Raw genomic sequence first — 21,099 nt, 5'->3', positions numbered from 1 at the left:
ATTGCTTCATTGGCTCCCTGTGGCGTGTGATTAAAGGCGCTGCACCCACAGAGCCGTATAAGCACAAAGGGATGGGGGAGGAAAATGAGGAAACAGAGAGAAGGAGGGTAAAAGACGTGAAAGACAGTCTTGGGAGGACAATCTGGCCACCTGGAAGGAGAAGGCAGCACGAGCTGGGGCCCCGAGGAGGAGTGTAGGCTGTTGCGCTCTAGGGGCTAGTTCGCCTCAATGAATTTTTGGGTGGAGTGGAGCGAACAACGCAGATGACCTCCTTAGGCATCTGAGGTGCGACTGAGTGAGCGCGAAGGAAGACGGGAGGAGAGCCGACCTCGGATGGTCTGGCTATGCAGCCAAGACGGGGGTCGTCAGAAAGGAGTTTGTGGCTGCTGAGTCTCCGCCGACTACGCAAGCAATGGGTGAGCCGGGGAGAAATAGAAGGAGGTGGGCAGAGGTCGTGAGGAGTTAGACTGAATTTTAACCTCTGATTTCAATGGAACTATTTATTGGATTTTTATCCCCACTTTTCACCAGGTTTTATGGATTTATTTCCGTATTGTTTTTTGAACCCTGCACTGTGGACACGTTTTGGATTTGTTTTTGACTGTTTTTAATAAAAGCACCTGAGCACTTTCCACCATCCCCTTGCTTCATCTGAGATTTGTCCTCATTTGTCAGCTCAGCTCGGGCATAACTATCGACAGTGTTGGGTTCTACAGACTCCAATAGGTGAAGAGGGAGTCTGGAGAGGACCGGCACCATCACAAATTCTGCCTTTACAATCATACAAGGATAAAAAATAAGACATCATTGATTTTCTGACTATTTATTCCGAGTGTCACTTAAGCAAATCAGTTTATTTACACTGGTTGTTCAAGCGATAATATCCAGATATAGAAAAGAAATGTTTTCAAGAGACCAGTGTCGGAAGATATTATTTTTAAAATTAACTTGGTAACATTACTCATGACTTACAAAAAAGTAACTAAATATGTTGTATAGTATTCTTTATATATATTATGCTACCATGGCTGTCCGTTTGTCTGTCCAGAATTTTAAATCACCTGTCGCTTGCAAACCGTTTGACCTATTGACCTGAAATTTGGTACACATATACTACGTGACCTGTACTGTGCACTTTCGGGGTGATGATTGACCTCCAAGGGTATTCCTCTTTTTATTTTTATTTTATTTTATTGTACAATCAACTCTACCAGCAGGGCGGTCGGGCGGCGCATGCGTATGGGTGCCGTTCTCATTCCCTACCACCTTCGCTGTCACCTCCCCTACCTCTTAATATTTTAAATCATTCTTGAGGCAGATTGAAGACTTAAGTGCCAGCTTAAGTGAAAAATTAAAGAAAACGTACCAAGTAATTGCGACACAAACACGGACTTAATCAGTTTTAACGTGAAAAGATGCCAACGAAAGAAGAGAAGAAGTGGGCTGCTAGGGTGGAGAAAAGAAGAGCAGCTCAGGAAGCAGCAAACGCATCAACCTCCGAGCAAACGAATGATAAACGTACAGAGAAAGAAAGAGGACGAAAACTAGGAATGCTCAAGTCAAGTGTAACGTGCAGTGCTCCGTTACTGGTTTATTATAAAATACAATGTGTTACAAGTTGTGCTTTTCCTTTGCATTATTTTTTCATCTAGTAGACGTATGAAACCCATACTTGTAATCAAGTTAATCTCAGAATGAAAAAAAAAAACTTTTAAACGTGTACCGTGGTTATGAATCATATGATTCATACAGGATTGCATGATTGGATTATTACTTTAGATGTTTCAAATTGTGCATTGCTGTAAAATATATAATTTATGAATTAGGAAATAAATCTTAATTATCTTAACCTTCAGCCAAAATGGATGAACATATTACTATGATCAAATTGCAATGATTATTGCCTACTTTCATTGGTTACAATATCTTATAGGGCTAATGTAGCCCACAATGTAGTCTATGGTAGGTAAAACACAATAAATTTAACAACAACATGCCATGTCTGCTTTGAGGGACGTCTGAGTGAGGTGTAAGGAATCAAACGATTCCACTCTGTATCGCCCGTTCATTAGCTGCTCAGACGTGTAGCTCCTGCACCGTGCTGTTTCAGGTCAGACATTTCTCAGGGACAGGGCAGACCCACTGACATTCTGTCTCCCACGCAGACCTATACTGTACCTCCACAGCCTCTTTATTGGGCTAACTTGGATTAGGAGATGCTGCCATATTAATGTTTACAGTGCAGGTATTGCCTATTTTGGATTTCTTTTAATACAGCAATGATGAAAGTGATGCACAGTCTCACAGAGAGCGCACAGAGCTTGTATTTCTGTAATGTCAGTGAACAGTGAACCATGGAAATGCAACTCCAATGGTTTAATTCTAATTCATCTTATTATGTGCACTTTGAAGAAATAGTGTATGTATGAAACCATGTGTACTAAAATACGATACAGATCACCTCCCTTATTAGTTCAATACTGTATCCAGCATTTTATGTTTCTGTAGAGGACGATTCTGTATTATAAGTAACGTGTGGCAGCTCTACTGGGTTGTGGATGTGTGTATGTGGATAAAGACTATTATCAAGAAACCAGTATGATAACGTGCAGTGAATACACTTGACTTGAGCATTCCTAGTTTTCGTCCTCTTTCTCTGCACGTTCAGCATTCGTTTGCTCAGAGGTTGATGCGCTTGCTGCTTCCTGAGCAGCTCTTCTTTTCTCCACCCTATAGTGGCCTGCTGCTTCTCTTCTTTCGTCTGCATGTTTTCACGTTAAAACTAAGTTAGTTTTTGTGTTGTAATTACTTAGTACGTTTTTCTTAATTTTTTACTTAAGCGCCACAATCTGCCTCAAGAATTATTAAAGATATGAAGAGGTATGGGAAGTGACCGCAAAGGTGGTAGGGAAAGAAAACAATGAATGTACGCATGCACTGCACGGCCGCCCTGCTGTTAAATAATAAAATAAAAATAAAACGAGTAATAAAAATCATCACCCGGAAAGCAGATAGTAGACGTCATGTGGTGTATGTGTACCAAATTTTAGATCAATCGGTGAAATGGTTTGTGAGCTACAGGGGATTTCAAATCCTGGACAGACAAACGAACAGCCACGGTAAGAAGTTGCATAAGAAGATAACGTAGGAGACGATCAAGTGTTAGTGACCCCCTACTACCATTAATACACTCGGATTCGTTTTCCGCAGCTCTATGCCAACATGTGAAGAACACGGTCAGATTCACCAGATTAACTCTTTGAGGGCTGAATATTATTTCCAAAAAACTCACAAGGCACTGCCTTCACACATAATTGGTACACACATTGGCACATTCTGTGGCAGCTGTTGGTGCCTGTTTGGCATCTCCGGCAGCAGTGGCGGCTTGATGGTCAGCAGGACTGGACGTCTGCACAGCAGGTGGGCGACGGTGCCAGTCGTAATGTGACGCAATATGGTTTGTACCTCTTGTCATCATAAGTGGTGGTCCTCCTAGGCAAACGCTGCTGTAGGGGCATCAGCTATGCCAACGTGTTCAGCGCCACGATCAGCTGGGGACCAATAGGCTGATGCTGGCACCTCACTTTCGTTTTCAATATCCATCTCCAGATCACTTGCATCAAAAAATGTCAGATTCAGCGATAATACGTCAAATGTCCATGGGGTATTTTGCTTTGCACATTTGCTTTAGTCTCACCAGATGTCAATGCCATTTTAGAGGCGGTTGACTCTTCACTACTCATTCACGAGCAGAGATTCGATGTCAAGTCAGCAAAGCCACGTAACTTCTCTTCAAGCAAAGGAGAGCGAGTTTTGTTGCAGTTTATAGCTGATTACCGTCCTCCACCACTGAATTTCGACAAAAGTCAACATCAGCCCTGAAAGACTTAAAATAACGCATTGAGTAGTTGCGTTACAAAATGTAATCACAGACGTTTTTAACATATTAATCGAATAGCTAGCTCTATTAAAAATTAAAATCAGAGAAACAAAAACCATACACTTCCCTTTACAGACTCAGCTCTCCCTACACTAATTATAAATGCGGTAGAGTTAAATGACGTGAAGTCAAACAAAGTTTAAACTCTCTAACCATGCCAACCTAGGAACATTTTGCGTGCTTAGTGGTCTGTGAGTTTAGTACCCTAATTACTCTCCAGCAGTATTATTACGATTGAGATTGCGATCAGCTTTAACACTGCCGTGGCTCTTTTTCAGCTGGGTTCAAACACCCACCATTGCACTTACATCTCTGTGTGTAGGATTGACACGTGCAATCAAACCGAACTGGTTGTGCTGGAAAGGATTTTTTGTCATGTGGATTTCAAGGAATGTTGTAGCCCTGCACGTACGAGTCTATCACTATCCATAATAAGCTTGTGCATCAAACACAGTTACATTATCTTCCATTTCTCTGTGTTATTTAGAGTGGAAAATGCACAAATAGGATTTGTAAAATTGGGCCAGGTACTGATTTCATGGTTCTTGAGCAAGATAGAAGGAGAGCATTTCTGTCTCCACATCTTTCTGCTCAGAGTGAATGCACAACCTCCGCTCCCTTGACGTGTCTTTATCATTCTGTCTTCCTCTCCCTTAAATGTGTCTGCAGAGTTAAATCTTTTCCTTTCCTGATAGACCACATCTCAAACTGTTGCTCTGCTGCTTCTGTCCTGATCCGTCCTTTAAACCTCACCCCACTCTCTTTGTTCAGTTTTAGACGCATGTCATTAACAAATACAATGCATGGTAATTTTCATAAATTACAGGTGTTACAGGGAATCATTTTTAAAAGCAAACAAGGCCTCGCCTTTTAACAGTGATTTCCTTGAGGCTGTTAAGTTTTTCCGTCTATCATTTGTCCCTCTTTGATTTACTATATGGAACATGGCCCTGCTATCCTCCTGACATGAGACAGATACTCACACATTGTACTTCTAGTTTGGAATCTTATTTGGTGTTAGTAGTTTTTTAATCATTCTTGAATATAAGTCTGCTGCCTCGCAGTTAGGAGACCCCGGTTTGCTTCCCGGGTCCTCCCTGCGTGGAGTCGGCGTGTTCTCCCCGTGTCTGCGTGGGCTTCCCCCCGCAGTCCAAAGACATGCAGGTTAGGTGCGTTGGCGATTCTAAATTGTCCCTGGTGTGTGTGTGTGTGTGTGTGCCCTGCGGTGGGCTGGCACCCTGCCCGGGGTTTGTTTCCTGCCTTGTGCCCTGTGTTGTCTGGGATTGGCTCCAGCAGACCCCCGTGACCCTGTAGTTAGGATATAGCGGGTTAGATAATGGACGGATGGATGGATATAAGTTCTACATTTGAGGAAGATTTTATTAATGATTTCTTGGTATTTGGGACAGGGTGGGAAGAAGTATAGACGTCTGTTAGCCGCAAGTGGGCCAATTAGTTCTCTTCTGCTTGGCGTGAAGGATGGGAATTGTCAAATTAGTGCTCTGCAAGTGCTGTTCATTACGCTTATGGGCACATTTCTTAACAGACCTGCTCTTTTTCTAGGACTTTGTTCTCCTTTTATATGATCAGAATTGAAGAGCAGATTGCAAACTAAAAAGGAGACCTGGTCATAAGATGTTGGTCTTTTATTTTTGAGTCCCTATGTGATTTGCCTTTAGTTAATTAATTGCTACATTAAAATGACCAAATACTTATTTTTAAATCACAGTAATTATTGCTTGCTTTAGTTTACAGAGCCATATTATCCTGTTTCCTAGACTTAAAGCCGAAGTCTATAATTCTGGTCCTGTGTGTAATGACAGTCAAGACTTGTTTCTGATACTACTGCTCCTGCATTGCCAAGGTTGCCAGTACACAAAAAAGTAACATCTTTATTATGAGATGGGCACCTCAAATATTTCTAACCACTTCCATGGTGTTATATCATTCTTACTTATTATACTTTTTTTTTGTAATAAAGAAAAATGAATGTTTATTAATGTCACAACATTAGATCTTCATCGGTTGCTGCAAGTGCAAAGCTCCCAGTATTTTTTTCCTCTAATCTGTGTTTGTGAAGTTTCATCTTTCTACCTCGTACACTTTTATAAGAGTTCATTTCCTCCTGGAGGCAGTAAATATTTTATTTGTCTACAAAGTCTTTTCCTGAAGTAGACAACCCTACAAATTTTTACGGGCAAGATTAGCTGTTGGTGAAAGACTTGATGAACCGAGGTCATGGATCTAACCATTCATTTGACTGGAGACGAAAAGGAGTACATCCATCCATCTATCCATCCATCCGTTATCCAACCCGCTGTTTGCGCCGCTAATTAACTTCTTGGGAATTCATTTTAATTGAATTTTTAAGATTTCAGTCAGTCAGTCAGTGTCCAACCCGCTATATCCTAACTACAGGGTCATGGGGGTCTGCTGGAGCCAATCCCAGCCAACACAGGGTGCAAGGCAGGAAACGAACCCTGGGCAGGGCGCCAGCCCACCTCAGGGCACACACACACACACACTAGGGACAATTTCGGATCGCCAACACACCTAACCTGCATGTCTTTGGACTGTGGGAGGAAAGGGAGAACCAAACTCCACGCAGGGAGGACCCGGGAGACATGGGCGGAGAACATGCAAACTCCACGCAGGGAGGACCCAAAAGGAATACAACTCAGGCAAATGAATATGTTATTATTTCAAAATGTTTTCAGTATTTGTTATAATACTACATTGCACATTTGTGTAATGTCACTCTACTGTCATTACTGTTATTGGAGACCCTCCCTCAATGTGCTTCTTCCACACTAATGGCTAATGCATGGTTGGATGGGGATTAGTTTATGAGCATAGAGGACTAAATTGATGACTGGCTTCCAATTTAGACTAATATGGGTGATATTGGCACCAACATGGATAGGTTAAAGTAATGAAAGGTCAGAAACGAAGGTATAAATGAGCAAGCAAGATCTGAAATACTGGCGGCAAAGGTCAAAATCTAAATGACTAAACACTAGCAAAGTCATAAGTCCAAAACACGGCTGAAAATCAGAACTAATTGTCAGACACAGTAGGAATTAAAAATAAGAAAACAGTTTAAAATTGAGAAGACAGAAGGCACAATGGCAGATCACTGAGTGGTAGCATGGAGGCTGTTTAAATATTCCAGTAAATAAGCAAAAATCGCATCAGGTGACTGCCTAGCAAATGCTGTTGCCTAGCAATTGAAAGTGGAAGGTGCGGCCGGAGACAAGCAGTATCAGGTATGTCTGACTAAAGGTGTGGCAGATGGCATGCCCACTTGCAATGTCTTCCTTGGCACGATAATAACCCCCTTTCATTTTTACATATAATGTTATGTGGTAGAGTTCAGCAGGAAAATAACTGCATGGCCTAAAGTAAATTCATTATTGCTATAACAATGGAAGGTGCATGGAATTTCATTTGGTAAAGGTAATATAAGTGAAACATGCAACCTAATACAATGCAAACATACAACCTAATTCTTATTACCTAACACTCCAGAAATATCCCACTTAACCCAAACACATGAACAAAATCCTAAATATTAAATACTGACTCATAGAATGAATACATTTCAAAATGTTTTGCAACGCTAATCTCTAAGGTGCACGGGGTTTACCAAAACTCACCATTGGCTTCTTAAAAAACTCATACTTGGCGTAGTTCTTGCGGAAGACAAACTTACACTCGCCTTCAAGAGGCCACGTGGCTTGGACCCCCACTACTGCTTCGTGGTCTTCAAGACATCGCTCTAAAAAGCAATCGAAAAAAAAAAAATCAGTGATAACTGCAATTCTTTCTACGAGGAAGCTAGTCATCTAGATTTCCTCACATTTGCAAGTGATGGATTGGAACTTTACATGCTCAGCCCCACTCACAAATGCACTTTTACTCCTTCTTCTTAATTAGATAGCTAGACATGGATTCTGTGAAGCAGATAAGGTTATAAATTGGGCCTTCATCCCATACTTTAACCTCTGAGACTGTTCCCCGCTCTACACTCAGTGTTTTTGGTTTCTTTTTGTATTCTGGGACCAGTACCTAATCCCAAGTGTGGGTGCAGCTCCACAAGCGCCCAGCTCTCTTGATCCACACAGTGCATCTTTTGAACCAACAGCTGACAGATGTCTCGAGCTGTGGTGCTAGCAGTGACAGTCAGAGAACGGCACCATCCATCTTCACTTGACACCTTTACAACCTGTAAATCAAGGGAATTAAAGAAGAGATCATGTCATCATATGTTATATTATGAAAAATCATATCATGATTGTCAACAAAAAAGAAACATCTGGTGGTAAGGTCCTAATATTAAAATATATGTATAAACATATTTACAGTATATATATATATATATATATATATATATATATATATATATATATATATATATATATATATATATATATATATATGTGTGGTATACATAGGATATTGCCCTGTGGTGGGCTGGCGCCCTGCCCGGGGTTTATTTCCTGCCTTGTGCCCTGTGTTGGCTGGTATTGGCTCCAGCAGACCCCCATGACCCTGTCGTTAGGATATACGGATAAGTAGTTGGTTGGATAATGGATGAATGGACATAGGATATACAGTATGTGTATATTACACCTGTTACTAATATTACCAGAAGTATTAATGTTACTGCTACTGCTGTTAATAACTTAGGTAACATTGCTCAGAAAATTAAACATATAATTAATGTATAATAATAACAATAATGTACATATTAATGCAACAAAAAGAACCACAATAATCTTCTTCTTCTTCTTCTTTCAGCTGCTCCTATTAGGGGTTGCCACAGTGGTCTTTTTCCATATATGAAACAAATATGTGCATACCAACAATAAAAAAGATCCACAATAATAATAATAATAATTACAGAAAGGAAATTGTGGGTTTGCTTCCTGAGTCCTCCCTGCATGGAGAGCGCTATATAAATGTAAAGAATTATTGTATAATAATAATAATAAAAGTATTACTCACAGTGCATATCATTGTGCCAGACAGTGGCGGTGTCTTACAAGCAAGAATTTTACTGTATTCTGTCCACGTGACAATACCACAACTACTGCTGTCACTACTACTACTCTTACTATATATTCATATACAGTACATACTGTAGTATTTGATGTGGCCTGTAGGGAATGTCTCACAACCCCGAGACACAACTACACCAAACACAGCCCCAGGCTTACAAGGCCTATTTGTTTAAAGAAATACCTTTTCACTGGCTTTTTCCCTTTAAACCAGCACAAGCACAAACACAATTTTTCCTCCTTCTTGCTCCTCTTGTTTCTCCACTCCTCCCAAGTGTGCTTTGCTCTACTCCACTCCCAACTTTGACTCACCTGGGGGAGTGGAAGGTTTCTTTTTTAACCTGGACTCATGAAGTACTTCTGGCACATCATCACTGAAACCAGGAAGAATCATTGGGTCAGGCAGAAGTTCCTCATGACAGGGGAGCTTCCTCTAGCAGCACCCAAGGATTCCAACTGGGCTGCCCACCAGAACTACAATTCCCATGTAGCCCTGAAGATGACCAAATAGGACCCATACCAGAGGGATGCTGCCACCATGTGTACTGGGGGAACACATGACCCCAGGAAGCAGTCTTTCTCAGTCCTTCTACTATAATGGCCTCCTGGCCAGGAATAGTTCCTCTAATAAACCTCCATCCAACTCCTCATTTACTATATATACATATACATATATCTTAGGGGTTTTGCCCCCTACTCGCTTCGCTTAACCAAATCCTCACACCCCTGAAAGGGGCACGCTTCATGCCCGCCACATCACGTCTCTGCCGCTTGCGCTGTGAAGATGGCGGAGTGGGAGTGGCTAAACGCACCCTAAGGAGATGCGGATGGATCAGCTGCTGCTACTGAGCTGCGTGTTCTGCATTTCGTGCTGCGCGACGATCATTTAAAAGCCTGTACAGCAGCTGCTGGTGCTGCGGTGCGTCATCTGCAGGTCGCACTGTGCGTCAATCATTTAAAAGCTGCCGTCCTTTTGTCTCACGGGACGTTAAAGTGTCTCAGAGAAATTGTTTGTAAGTAGGGCGTGACGTGCAAGTAGTCTTGCGGAACTTCAATGTGTCTCTCCGAGATGACCATGTCTCGACCCAAGATTTTGCTATATAATAGATAGATATACAGTATATATATATATATATATATAGTCATGCATGTGCATCAGAGGTGTCCCACCCATGAGGTATTACCCCCCACCTTGATTGAGGTATGTGATAACCCGAGGCATTGTCATCAACGTTCTGCTCTCCTTCTCTCCCCGCAGTTCAGAGTAACCTCCCAGTCATGGCACTTAACCTTGCCCCTTTGGTGCATGTGCTATAAAGAATCCCGGCTGCCTGGATGGAGCCGTCATTCTCTCCTGAGAGTCAACCACCATATGGAGAGCTCACTTTATGTTTTTTGCCTGAGTGGCTGTTTTCCTTTTTCACCTTAAGACATATTTTGCGTTGGGCTTGCTGTAATTAAACGGTTGGCGTTGCCCATCCTGTCATTCATGCACATGACCACTCTATATATGCATTGTACAGAGTATATATAGTGTGTCTTTGTGTATTACTTATGAGTATTCAATTAGGTTATGGAAAACAAAGACAAAAATGAACAATCACAAAATGTTTAATTACTGCAGTGAGCTGGCGCCCTGCCCGGGGTTTATTTCCTGCCTTGCGCCCTGTGTTGGCTGGGATTGGCTCCAGCAGACCCCCGTGACCCTATAGTTAGGATATAGCGGGTTGGATAATGGATGGAAAATGTTTATTTATAAAAGTCTGGTGTAAATTGTGCATACCAGATTATGATAGCGCATCTACAACAGCTTATCAATATCATTTGCAGAGCAGTTTCCCCCATTTGCCCTCATTCTACTCTTTTGTGTAGGCAACTTAACTTGGCCACCACAGATGATATGCAAGTGGAATGCAAGTGACCCTCACCCTGAAAGGAGGTAAAAACAGTGAAAAACCAGTCCCTCTCTCTGTCCACAGCACGAATATAAGAGAGGCTGGCTTCTTCTCCTCCTCCTCCTCCTCCCACTTGACCTTTGTCTAGCTGAAGTGACGAAAAGGAAGTGCAAGTCATAATGACCTGAAATAACCTTTTCAATTAAAAAAACAGATGAGCTTTGGAAACATTTAAATTGCCCATATCTTCAAAAGAATGTGTTTATGTGTCCTCAGTCTTCGTACAAAACACACAGCTGAAGAGCAGAGCAGGAAGCAGGTGTTCACTTTTCTTCCGTGACAAGTGGCATGGCACACACACAGAGGAAGACAGAATGATTAGTAGCCCTCTCACACCATTGTGTCACTGCACCACTTGGACCCCTAGCCTTCATCTGTTTTACAAGCTGCAACTGCCTGCCACTTCCTGTGCTCGCCTGAGGTCACACAGCTGGCCCCAGACCTTCCTGCCGGACATCAGTCCCCTTAACCGAGCACCTGCTTCTCTGAAGTCACGAACTTGACTGTAGGTGGAAAGCTGTGCCTCCTGGAGATGCATAAAAATGCAGGTTAAAAGCTTCCCGCTGTCTGCATTCAGGCCTCCAGCACAACAGCTAACACACGTGGCTGGACTTGCGACGCTTGCCTGAGCCCAGTGCCAGGTGCCAGCTCTGGCATGAGCAGTGAGGCCCTCGGCTATGTGCTACAGACTCCCTAATTGTCAAACAGCACAAAAGCATCTTGTCTTTTCACCTCAACGGCAGGCTTCAAGTATTTGCCTTCAGGATGGGCGTAGGCTGCCTGGGGCCCTAGGCTTGTCACAGGCACTCTTAACAAAGACCCTGCACTGCTAACTATTCTAGAAAGATTAACAGCAGATGGAAAACAAAATCCTCTTTCTTCTGGGGAGCAGCCTCATTGGGGTCGAGACATTCCTTATGCACCGCCAGTGTGGAGACAGGAGAACCTGTTCTGTCAACTTGACTAGTGGAATCGGGCCAGAATGCAACCGCTTGGCGCGGAGACAATGAGCCAATTGCTGGCACGAGGCCTGATAACACATTCGTCTGGGAGCAATCAAAACACTTCGATATGAAGCACCAGTAGAAGCTGAAAAAGATCTTGGCTTTTTCTTAAACAAACACAAAGAAAACAATAGGCATCCTGTAGCTATAGAAATAGTGGACTTTGATTAACAATTAACGCAAACTACACTTTTCAGCAACTGTAGCTAAGGGCAAAACCTGGCACAGTACTTTTTTTTTATTCATACCTGCTAGCCAGCAATCCCAAATCTAATCATATCAGAATTTGGACAAAGAAAACAGGCAGCTATAGACAGTTTGGTTTTATACTCCTCACCCAATGTCTACTTACATGTGTAGCCCCTGTGTTCGAAATGCCCTGACCCAGTGGAGAACCAATGAGAACCGGAGAATTGGAAGGGCTGCAGAGCTCAGGAAAGGGATTGGGGATTGAAGGCAGAGATGATGCCTGGGGCACTTCTTCTTTAAGTCTGTAAAGAGAGAAACAGCTAAAGGGTGAGATGGAGTATGGACTGCTAACTGTCCACAGGACTTTGTGCTCACATGGTTGGCACCACATCACACCTTGAAATCTGAAACTTCTCAAGAGCCATGAATTTGGATCCAGTCAGAGGCACAGAATTCATTAAAGGTCAATGAAGCACTTTAAGTGTACAAACAAAGAACTTTTTAGATTGGTGTGCAGCGTGTTCAAGACAAGAAACCTGAAACCCGCTAATGCGAGCAGAACAGAGTCTGGAAACTCAAAATGCAGTGAAAGGAAAGGAGCTAATCAAGTGTAAAACCAGGCAGCGCTCCCAAGCCAGTGGAGCCAGATCAAGGCTAGACCAAGTTGGATACAAATCAAAGAGGCCTTGTGTTAGATACATTGAAGTCAAGGCTGAGCTGTACTAAACCTGCTCTGCTGGATGGACACAGGCTGGGACCTCTTGATTGAAGGGGTGTCCACACTTTCCAGAGAGGTGTCTGTTCCATTTGTGTGTTGTCTTTCTGTGTACTGATGGGTCTTTGAGTGAGGACCCTCCTCATCCATTGAACTTCCTGTCATGAAAAAGTAAAGATGCAGATTAGCGGACACTGAAATAAGTGGAATCACTACATCATAGTGACAGTTTCTCCATGGCCATACTCTTTACTTGAAATGTCTCTTTATTTTCTCTTGCATGCTGAAAAGAACAGAGCAAGAGATTTACACAGGAAAGAGAAGTCTACATTGTGGAGGACCTTCTGAACTGAAGATGTCAAAGACATATTCCAGGTGATGGCTTTTGTTTGGGTTCACTTCCCGGGTCCTCCCTGCGTGGAGTTTGCATGTTTTTTCCGTGTCTGCGTGGGGTTCCTCCTGGTACTCTGGTTTCCTCCCACAGTCCAAAGACATGCAGGTTAGGTGCATTGGTGATTCTAAATTGTCCCTCGTGTGTGTGTTCTCGGAGGTGGGCTGGCACCCTGCCTTGCACCCTGTATTGGCTGGGATTGGCTCCAGCAGACACCTGTGACCCTGTAGTTAGGATATAGCAGGTTGGATAATGGTGTGACCCGACATTTGCGCGATAGACATAGAAGCGCCGATTAAAACGCGGCGTCAAAATCGCAAAAGTTTCATTAAATATGAATTACTAGTTTAAAGCATATATAATAATGTTTATTTTAGAAGTCAATATTATGAGACACGGCACGCAGATAGTCCTTAAGATCACGCCCAGCATATGTAGGAAGAATTGCAGCAAGACGTCTTGATAGTTGAGCGTATTTAGACTTGCTGGCTGCCTGACTGCTGGTAATTCCGCTTTGTATACGACGCGTTATGCCAACTCTCGACTGAGTTATTTGTTCGCGGCATGCCATCAGCAGATATAACAGTTATAACCTAGCACATAATGTGTACATAATGCGCACGTACGCGTCCCACTCTCTTGGCCTCTCTCGTGATTTTGTCGGCGCACATTTGTCGAAAACCAGTTAGCGGGTTTGTCGGCGCTCATTTGTCCGTCTTGGTTTTGTCAGGGTGCATATGCCTATCGTGCTTTTGTTGGTGAACCGGATAATGGATGGATGGATGGCTTTTGTTTGAACTCAGTAACTGGAGGCCAGATGTTCCCCTCAACATTTAGTTTCCAAGCTCCCATGAACTTAGTGTGATCACTTACTTGTTCACCTGTGCTGGTGTAGGCTCTCTCCAGGTAGTCCAGGACCCCCTAATCCTCTGACATGTGTCTAAAGTTAAGTGAGTCAGTGTGTGAGTATGGCCAGTAATGGGCTTGTCTTCTACCCAGTGCGTTCAAATGTACCGCATTAAGTTTCATCTTTGTGTGACTGTAATAGGAAAATGATGAAGTGATAGATTTGTATCAGTATGCTTCTGCTGGATTATGTGAATTTCCCCTTGGGTTTAATAAAGTACCTATCTATCTATCTATCTATCTATCTATCTATCTATCTATCTATCTATCTATTTTATAGTGCCTTTCATATCTATCTATCTATCTATCTATCTATCTATCTATCTATCTATCTATCTATCTATCTATCTATCTATCTATTTACATAACTGTTGGCCCAACTGTAGTATGCTTTCCTTTTAGCAATGTGCTTCTTACGGCTCTTCTCATTTTCTGTCATATTTGCTGAATAGACAGATTCTGGTATCAGACACACATGTATGTGACAACAGATGGAAGACTATCCTTTGTTATTTACTTACCATAAATGTGTCTATTTCCAGACAAGCAGTCACAAGGAAGGTGTTGCAGGCCTGTGTGAAAGTATTCATGTATGTGAGGCCATTTATTAGTATGTTTATATTCTTTGTTATAATATGAAGTTCGATAAAAGAGCTTTCTCCAAGTTCTGAACCACTTTGCATACATTGTGACTTTCCAGGAAGTAAGTTTGACACTCCTCTTCTAAACTAACAAATGGTTACATGAACCTTTCCCTTGGAAATAGGTTGCAGGTCATCTGTCTGGGACTGCTTCACTTCACACAAATGCGGAAAGTCTCCAGGGTGTTAGGTGGCTGCCACTCTGTTGAAATGGCCCAGATCTGATTACCACAAACAGAGATTACGTTTCGTGGAAACAAAGCAGCATTTAAGGCTTGAAATACCGGCACCCACCAATACATAGAGGGGCAGCAGAAGATACCAGAAAAACGGCTACTCTGAACATCTCCCAAAATCCTTTGGTGTTCGCATAGGACCCAGCATACCGACAGCAAGGTTTCATCCTGATCAGCTAGCCTGCGTTAGAGACCCGTGAGTGTCTGTTCATTAATAAATCTACAGGACAGAGACTGGAAAATACCTACATTTGTCACAGTGTCCCATGGGATTTGAACATTTCAGTCTTGCAATTTTGTTGCATCGACTTTTACTAAATGTAATAGGAAAACTTGGTGACCACTTCACATTGCAATAAATTGCAGAATTTGTTGGCTCTGTCCCAGACCACAGTATTGCGGTCTTCTTTTTGTCCTCATCATCCTAGCCCACTGACTCACACCGCCGTTTTGTGCCACAGCTTCCATTTATCTATTTAACTTTAGCATTTATCCGAATCGGCAGATCACAAGTGTGCATTGCAGGTGTTTCACTGTTTCTACAGGCTGAGCAGTAGCTTTTTAAATGACTCACTCAGTTTTACAGGGAGAGTCAGTTATGGGGATTCGACTGGCAGCCTTGTACATTACATACCTTTACTACAAAAGGGACACGCTCCCTCCGAAATGGTTAGGGTAGGATGAGGTAGGTGAGGCATATAAGAACGATGTCCGCATTTTAGGGGCAGTAAATAAAATGCAGTTTGCTAAAAATACAAAGAATGGACACTGTCCCAGGTCTAAAAGCATGGTAAAATAATTTTAGGTGATTTGCATGTCGATTGTAGTGGAATTGTGTAATATTTTAACAGATTGAGGAGTGACTCACTTAGAGTGAAACAGTTAGGTAGCAGCGGAGAAGAACCTGGCAATATTATTACAGTATTTACAGTTCAACACATTAACTGATATAGGATTACACTGCCTCCTAGATGTGGGGTAAGATAAGGCATAGACAAGTAAATACTTAAGAATCGATATATAAAATGCAGTATTGGAAATAAATAGGAGCAGACTAGAAGCAGGACAGAGATCATTAAAGAGATGAGGAAATACATTTTATAGATTAACTTTCAGGTGTACAGACCACTGCGGTGGGCTGGCGCCCTGCCCGGAGGTTTGTTTCCTACCTTGCGCCCTGTGTTGGCTGGTATTGGCTCCCGTGACCCTGTAGTTAGGATATAGCGGGTTGGATAATGAATGGATGGATGTACAGACCACCACAAATTGGTTTAGAGGTTGTGAGTGCCATGCTGGATGGACCAGCATCCCAACCAGGATGGGAGCTGCCTTTTTGCTGGGAAGGGAGGCCGTAACAGAAGGACAGAGATGGACTAGTGTCCTGACCCGCATGGAAGTTGATTCCCTGCCAGGAAGCGAGGCTGCAATAAAAGGACAGGGATGGACTGGCACGCTGACCCGAATGGACTATGTGTACCCTTCCTGAGCAGAAGGACAGAGGGTGTCTACTTCCGAGGGCTGTATTTTACCCCCATTACACACAGTGGCAGCATCTCACTGGTGGAACACTCATATTGATACCCACAGGTCAGGCTTGTTATTGCAGTCCCATGGGACAACCCTGTCAGGGTTCTTGGGTGTCCCCAGGGGGAGCTGCAGAGGATTGTTATACTCTCTTTGAAGGCCTAACCTGGAAATGCTTCCAGTTTGCAGTGCTTTTGGTACCAGCAGTACTCTTGAGTCTGGCGTCTGCATGAGTGGCCAGAGTCGGGAGGAGGTGGATAAGACTACGTGGAAGATGAGGAAGGAGAAGGAAAAATTATTATTTTGTTGTTCAGCCTGAAAAGGAGGAAATTGGAACCTTGTGGAGTTTATGTGTCAAATGAAACACCTTATATTTGAACCCAAGACTATGTTGTCTAGATGTGTCTGGGGTAAAAGGGGTGCTGCTATGCCCCCTGGTAGTCACATGGTCACAAGGTACAAGCACAGTTTTACGTACAGGAGTACATGAAGCTAATCAAAGACTTTGTTAAATGGTGCGACTCTAAGCACTTACCCCTTAACACCAGCAAAACCAAGGAGCTGGTGGTGGATTTTAGGAGGTGCAGGCCCATCATGGACCCTGTGATCATCAGAGGTGACTGTGCAGAGGGTGCAGACCTTTAAATATCTGGGAGTGCAGCTGGATGACAAATTGGACTTGACTGCCAATACTGATGCTCTGTGTAAGAAAGGTCAGAGCAGACTATACTTTCTTAGAAGGTTGGCATCCTTCAACATCTGCAATAAGATGCTGCAGATGTTCTACCAGACAGTTGTGGCGAGTGCCCTCTTCTACGCGGTGGTGTGCTGGGGAGGCAGCATGAAGAAGAAAGACGCCTCACGCCTGGACAGACTTGTTAAGAAGGCAGGCTCTATTGTAGGAGTAAAGCTGGACAGTTTAACATCTGTGGCAGAGCGACGGGCACTAAGCAAACTCCAGTCAATCATGAAGAATCCACTGCATCCACTGAACAGGATCATCTCCAGACAGAGGAGCAGCTTCAGCGACAGACTGCTGTCACCGTCCTGCTCCACTGACAGACTGAGGAGATCGTTCCTCCCTCACACTATGCGACTCTTCAATTCCACCCGGGGGAGTAAATGCTAACATTACTCAAAGTTATTGGTTTTTTTTTTGTTTTGTTTTTTTTTTTTCATTTTTATTACTATTTAATTTAATATTGTTTTTTTGTATCAGTATACTGCTGCTGGATTATTTGAATTTCCCCTTGGGATTAATAAAGTATCTATCTATCTATCTATCTATCTACTGTCTAACTTTCAAGGATAAAGTCACTCTATAGTAAGATTTTTCCCATGGTTTGTTTCATTAACGGGTTAAGTGACTCAATCAGAGTGACACAGTGAGTCAGTATAACAACACTGTTTTTAAGGTCCAACCATATAGACATTAAGCTACATTTGCTGTACATTTACATAATGTCAGACCAACTTTATCAAATTCAGACTTTCCATCCATTCATTTTCTAAATCAGCTTCTACAGAGCACAGTCGCAGGGAGATGCAGCCTGTCCCTGCAAGCATCAAGCCCAAGGCAGGAGTAATCCAATTCAGGGTCATAGGACAGGCACAAAGCAGGGGCAGCCCAGGGCAGGGTACCAGTCAATTGCAGGACCCATTCATACATAAACCCACAAGGTCTGTTAAGGATTACCAAATAATTGTGTGGGTTTTCCTTCTATATCAGTGAGAAGAGTCACTGGGCATATTGGGTCATTTATTACATAAAAGGTGGTCAGAACATTTATAAATTTATTAATTGACTAGGCTCACTTCGCTAAAACCCCAACCCGCCTTCCAGCCACTTTGCATCTCTGCCACTCACGTTGTGAAGATGGGGGTTGAACGCACCCCAAGGAGACGAGGTCACTCCCCCGAAACCCCCTGGTGATATAATGGGACACACATATAGTTTTATTTTAGCCTCCTCTTTGCTCGATCAGCTGCTGGCTTGCTGCTGCCGCCATGCCATGTGATCTGCATCTCGCGTGGCGCACTTCTGTCATATCACCTATGTCCATATATTCGATCTCTTTTTGCTTTTACCTTTTCATCAATATCACATTGAATTTTGATTCCGTGTTTGGATTTACATCATGAAAACACAAATTATAACTGCCCATGAGTGAATATCATTTCTTTCTCTCTACAAGAAATGTGTCTGACATACCCATGCAGGACTTTTCCAAATCTCTTTGCATAAGCTGTTGTCTTGCGGGACTTCCAGTCCGGGGTGTGTTTACATCTCTTGGCATAAAGACTCATCTCGCGGGATGTGAAAGTGTCTCTCTGAGACAATCGCGTCTCGTCTGCTTCCAAGATTTTTTTTTAGAATAGAGAGATTTCTTGTCACAGTGAGTGCAGAGTGGTGGCTCTGGGGCTAGGGATCTGTGTTGGCAATCGGAAGGGTGCCGGTTTGAATCTCGTAAATGCCAGAAGTGATTCCACTCCATTGGGCCCCTGAGTAAGGCCCTTAACCTGCAATTGCTCCGTCCTGGGTATGATGTTAACCTGCATTCCTCCAAATTACAGGGAAAACTTGTAGAGTGTTGTACCGTGTTAGCCATAGATTGATACAGGAGGAAGTAGGGTGGAATGACACCTTTTATTGGCTAACTAAATACAGTCAATTCCTGTTAATCGGACCACATCGGGACGCGATCATTTTGGTCCTAATAACCGGCTGGTCCGATTACACGAACATGCCCTATACATGTGCAACCAAGACGGGACGTGCTATAAGTAACATATTAAAATGTCATTATGACTTTTATTGTGCTGCACTTGCGTATGGCGAACGTAAAACAAGAACTACGTACATGTACGGTTGCTTACAACTTTGTTTACTGAAAAAGAAATCTACAAATTCTTCAAAACAATCTACACGACACTCAGCATGCGAAGCACAATAAAAAAGGTTACATTACCAAATTCCAGTCAACATTTGAAGAACTTGTCTAGTGTGATCTGACGCGTTCTGTTGACGCACTGCACTTGTTTACGCTCGACTTCATGTCGCTGGCTACCGGGCGGTCCGTTTTAGGAAAAAAAGGGCAGGCATGTTCACCCCCACTGGTCTGCACTTGGTACAAATTTTCCGACTTCCTGACCTTTGATAAAAGCATAAATTCTCCTGGGGAGCCCAGGGATCCTCCCGATGTCACTGACCCACTTTACATCCGCTTTCCGCGGGCGACTTGGGGCTTCTTTTTCTTATTCTCTGTCACGTTCTTTGGTCCGATTAAATGGAATTTTGGTCCAAATAAGCGAACAATATTAGGCTTATGTAATATGATCTGTTTCGGTTCTTTAGGTTTCGGTCCGAATAAGCGGCTGGTCCGATTAACCGGTGGTCCAATTAACCGGAATCGACTGTAGATTACAAATGCAAGTATTTAAAGGGAGCTAAGGCCCCTTCACCAGGCAAGGTGTACATGGAAAATGTTTTGTAATACAGGGAAAACTTGGGGATTGGTGCAGGATTGGCACTCTAGCCACTGTAAAAAAAACCTCATACTGTCCCGTTCCATTCAGACTAGTGTGGTGCTGAGGTGTCACCTGTTGCACGGCTGGTCCTAATTTGGTTTGTCGTGTGGTGGGTGTGCCAATGCGCTGTATCAGTGCCTGCTCCTAACCTCTTTCTCTAACCTGTCACAGTGGTCAGCATCTGCAACAATAAGTATGGGCTGTTTTCTTCTTTTTTATTTCTCAGTTTACTTTGGTATGGATGTATAGTTACAGGTATGCAAATGTGTAGATGGTCTCAGCTGGGGTGTGAATGCAGGGGGCTTGTCTTGTTTAAATATTTGGCAGGAAGGGACAAAATGAGATAAATGCTTTATCAGAAGCCAAACGCAACAAGAGGCAATCAGGGCAGTGCTTATTTACAGAGGCCTCTCAAGTGTCTGCATCAGCTGACATTGTTTGAGGTCTCATGGGGATTATGTAGGCAGCAGCAAATCAGGGCTTTCAGATTGGGAAAGAAAATGATTGGGTTCTACTCACAATCCTGAACAACTGTCCTGCTTAGCACTTTTTGCGCCATGTTGCTACTTACGTCTGGACAGCCCAAGACATTTTTGGTTTGCTCCATGCAACTACTGTATAAACAAATTATTAAATGCAAATCTAGCAGTTCAAGCAGATTTAATACACACTAATTCCCTGCCTAGATTCCTATCATGAATTGAAAGGTCAGTAGATTTTTTTTGTGCACTAAATGGAGGATCAAAACACTGCTCAGAATATGCTATTTGCTGAGCCCTTTACAATTTACAGTAGTTAGTGACTCGAACAGTAAACTGATCTGAGACTTATGGGCAAATGTTTTGTAATACATACATTTAAACATAGGAAGGCTTTCCTGAAATGGGCTTAAATATAATAGTGGAATCATCACTCTCCACCTACAGGCCCAGGACAGTAGCAATTAAAAAGGCCAATATAATAATGTTGAGCAAAAAAGCATGATGTGCCAAGTGCCAGTTAATATATAG

The 21,099-nt window shown here is 42.9% G+C and overlaps 1 protein-coding gene across 2 annotated transcripts in view; it reads right to left on the bottom strand.

Moving 5' to 3' along the window:
* grb7 (growth factor receptor bound protein 7) overlaps positions 1–21,099 on the bottom strand; it is an 80,897-nt gene that overhangs the window by 22,730 nt on the left and 37,068 nt on the right. For both annotated transcript variants that reach the window (XM_039739209.1, XM_039739210.1), the window contains 4 exons: positions 12,877–13,021; positions 12,312–12,450; positions 8,009–8,165; positions 7,597–7,718 (listed from right to left, as the gene is read on the bottom strand). In XM_039739209.1, the coding sequence (XP_039595143.1) occupies positions 7,597–7,718; positions 8,009–8,165; positions 12,312–12,450; positions 12,877–13,021 (563 nt within the window). The remainder of the gene's footprint in view (positions 1–7,596; positions 7,719–8,008; positions 8,166–12,311; positions 12,451–12,876; positions 13,022–21,099) is intronic.

This window comes from Polypterus senegalus, chromosome 17 (assembly GCF_016835505.1).
Source record: "Polypterus senegalus isolate Bchr_013 chromosome 17, ASM1683550v1, whole genome shotgun sequence".
In the NCBI taxonomy this organism is placed as follows: domain Eukaryota; kingdom Metazoa; phylum Chordata; class Cladistia; order Polypteriformes; family Polypteridae; genus Polypterus; species Polypterus senegalus.
The sequence above is the reverse complement of the archived record's forward strand: the minus strand, read 5'-3'. Positions and strand labels throughout refer to the sequence as shown.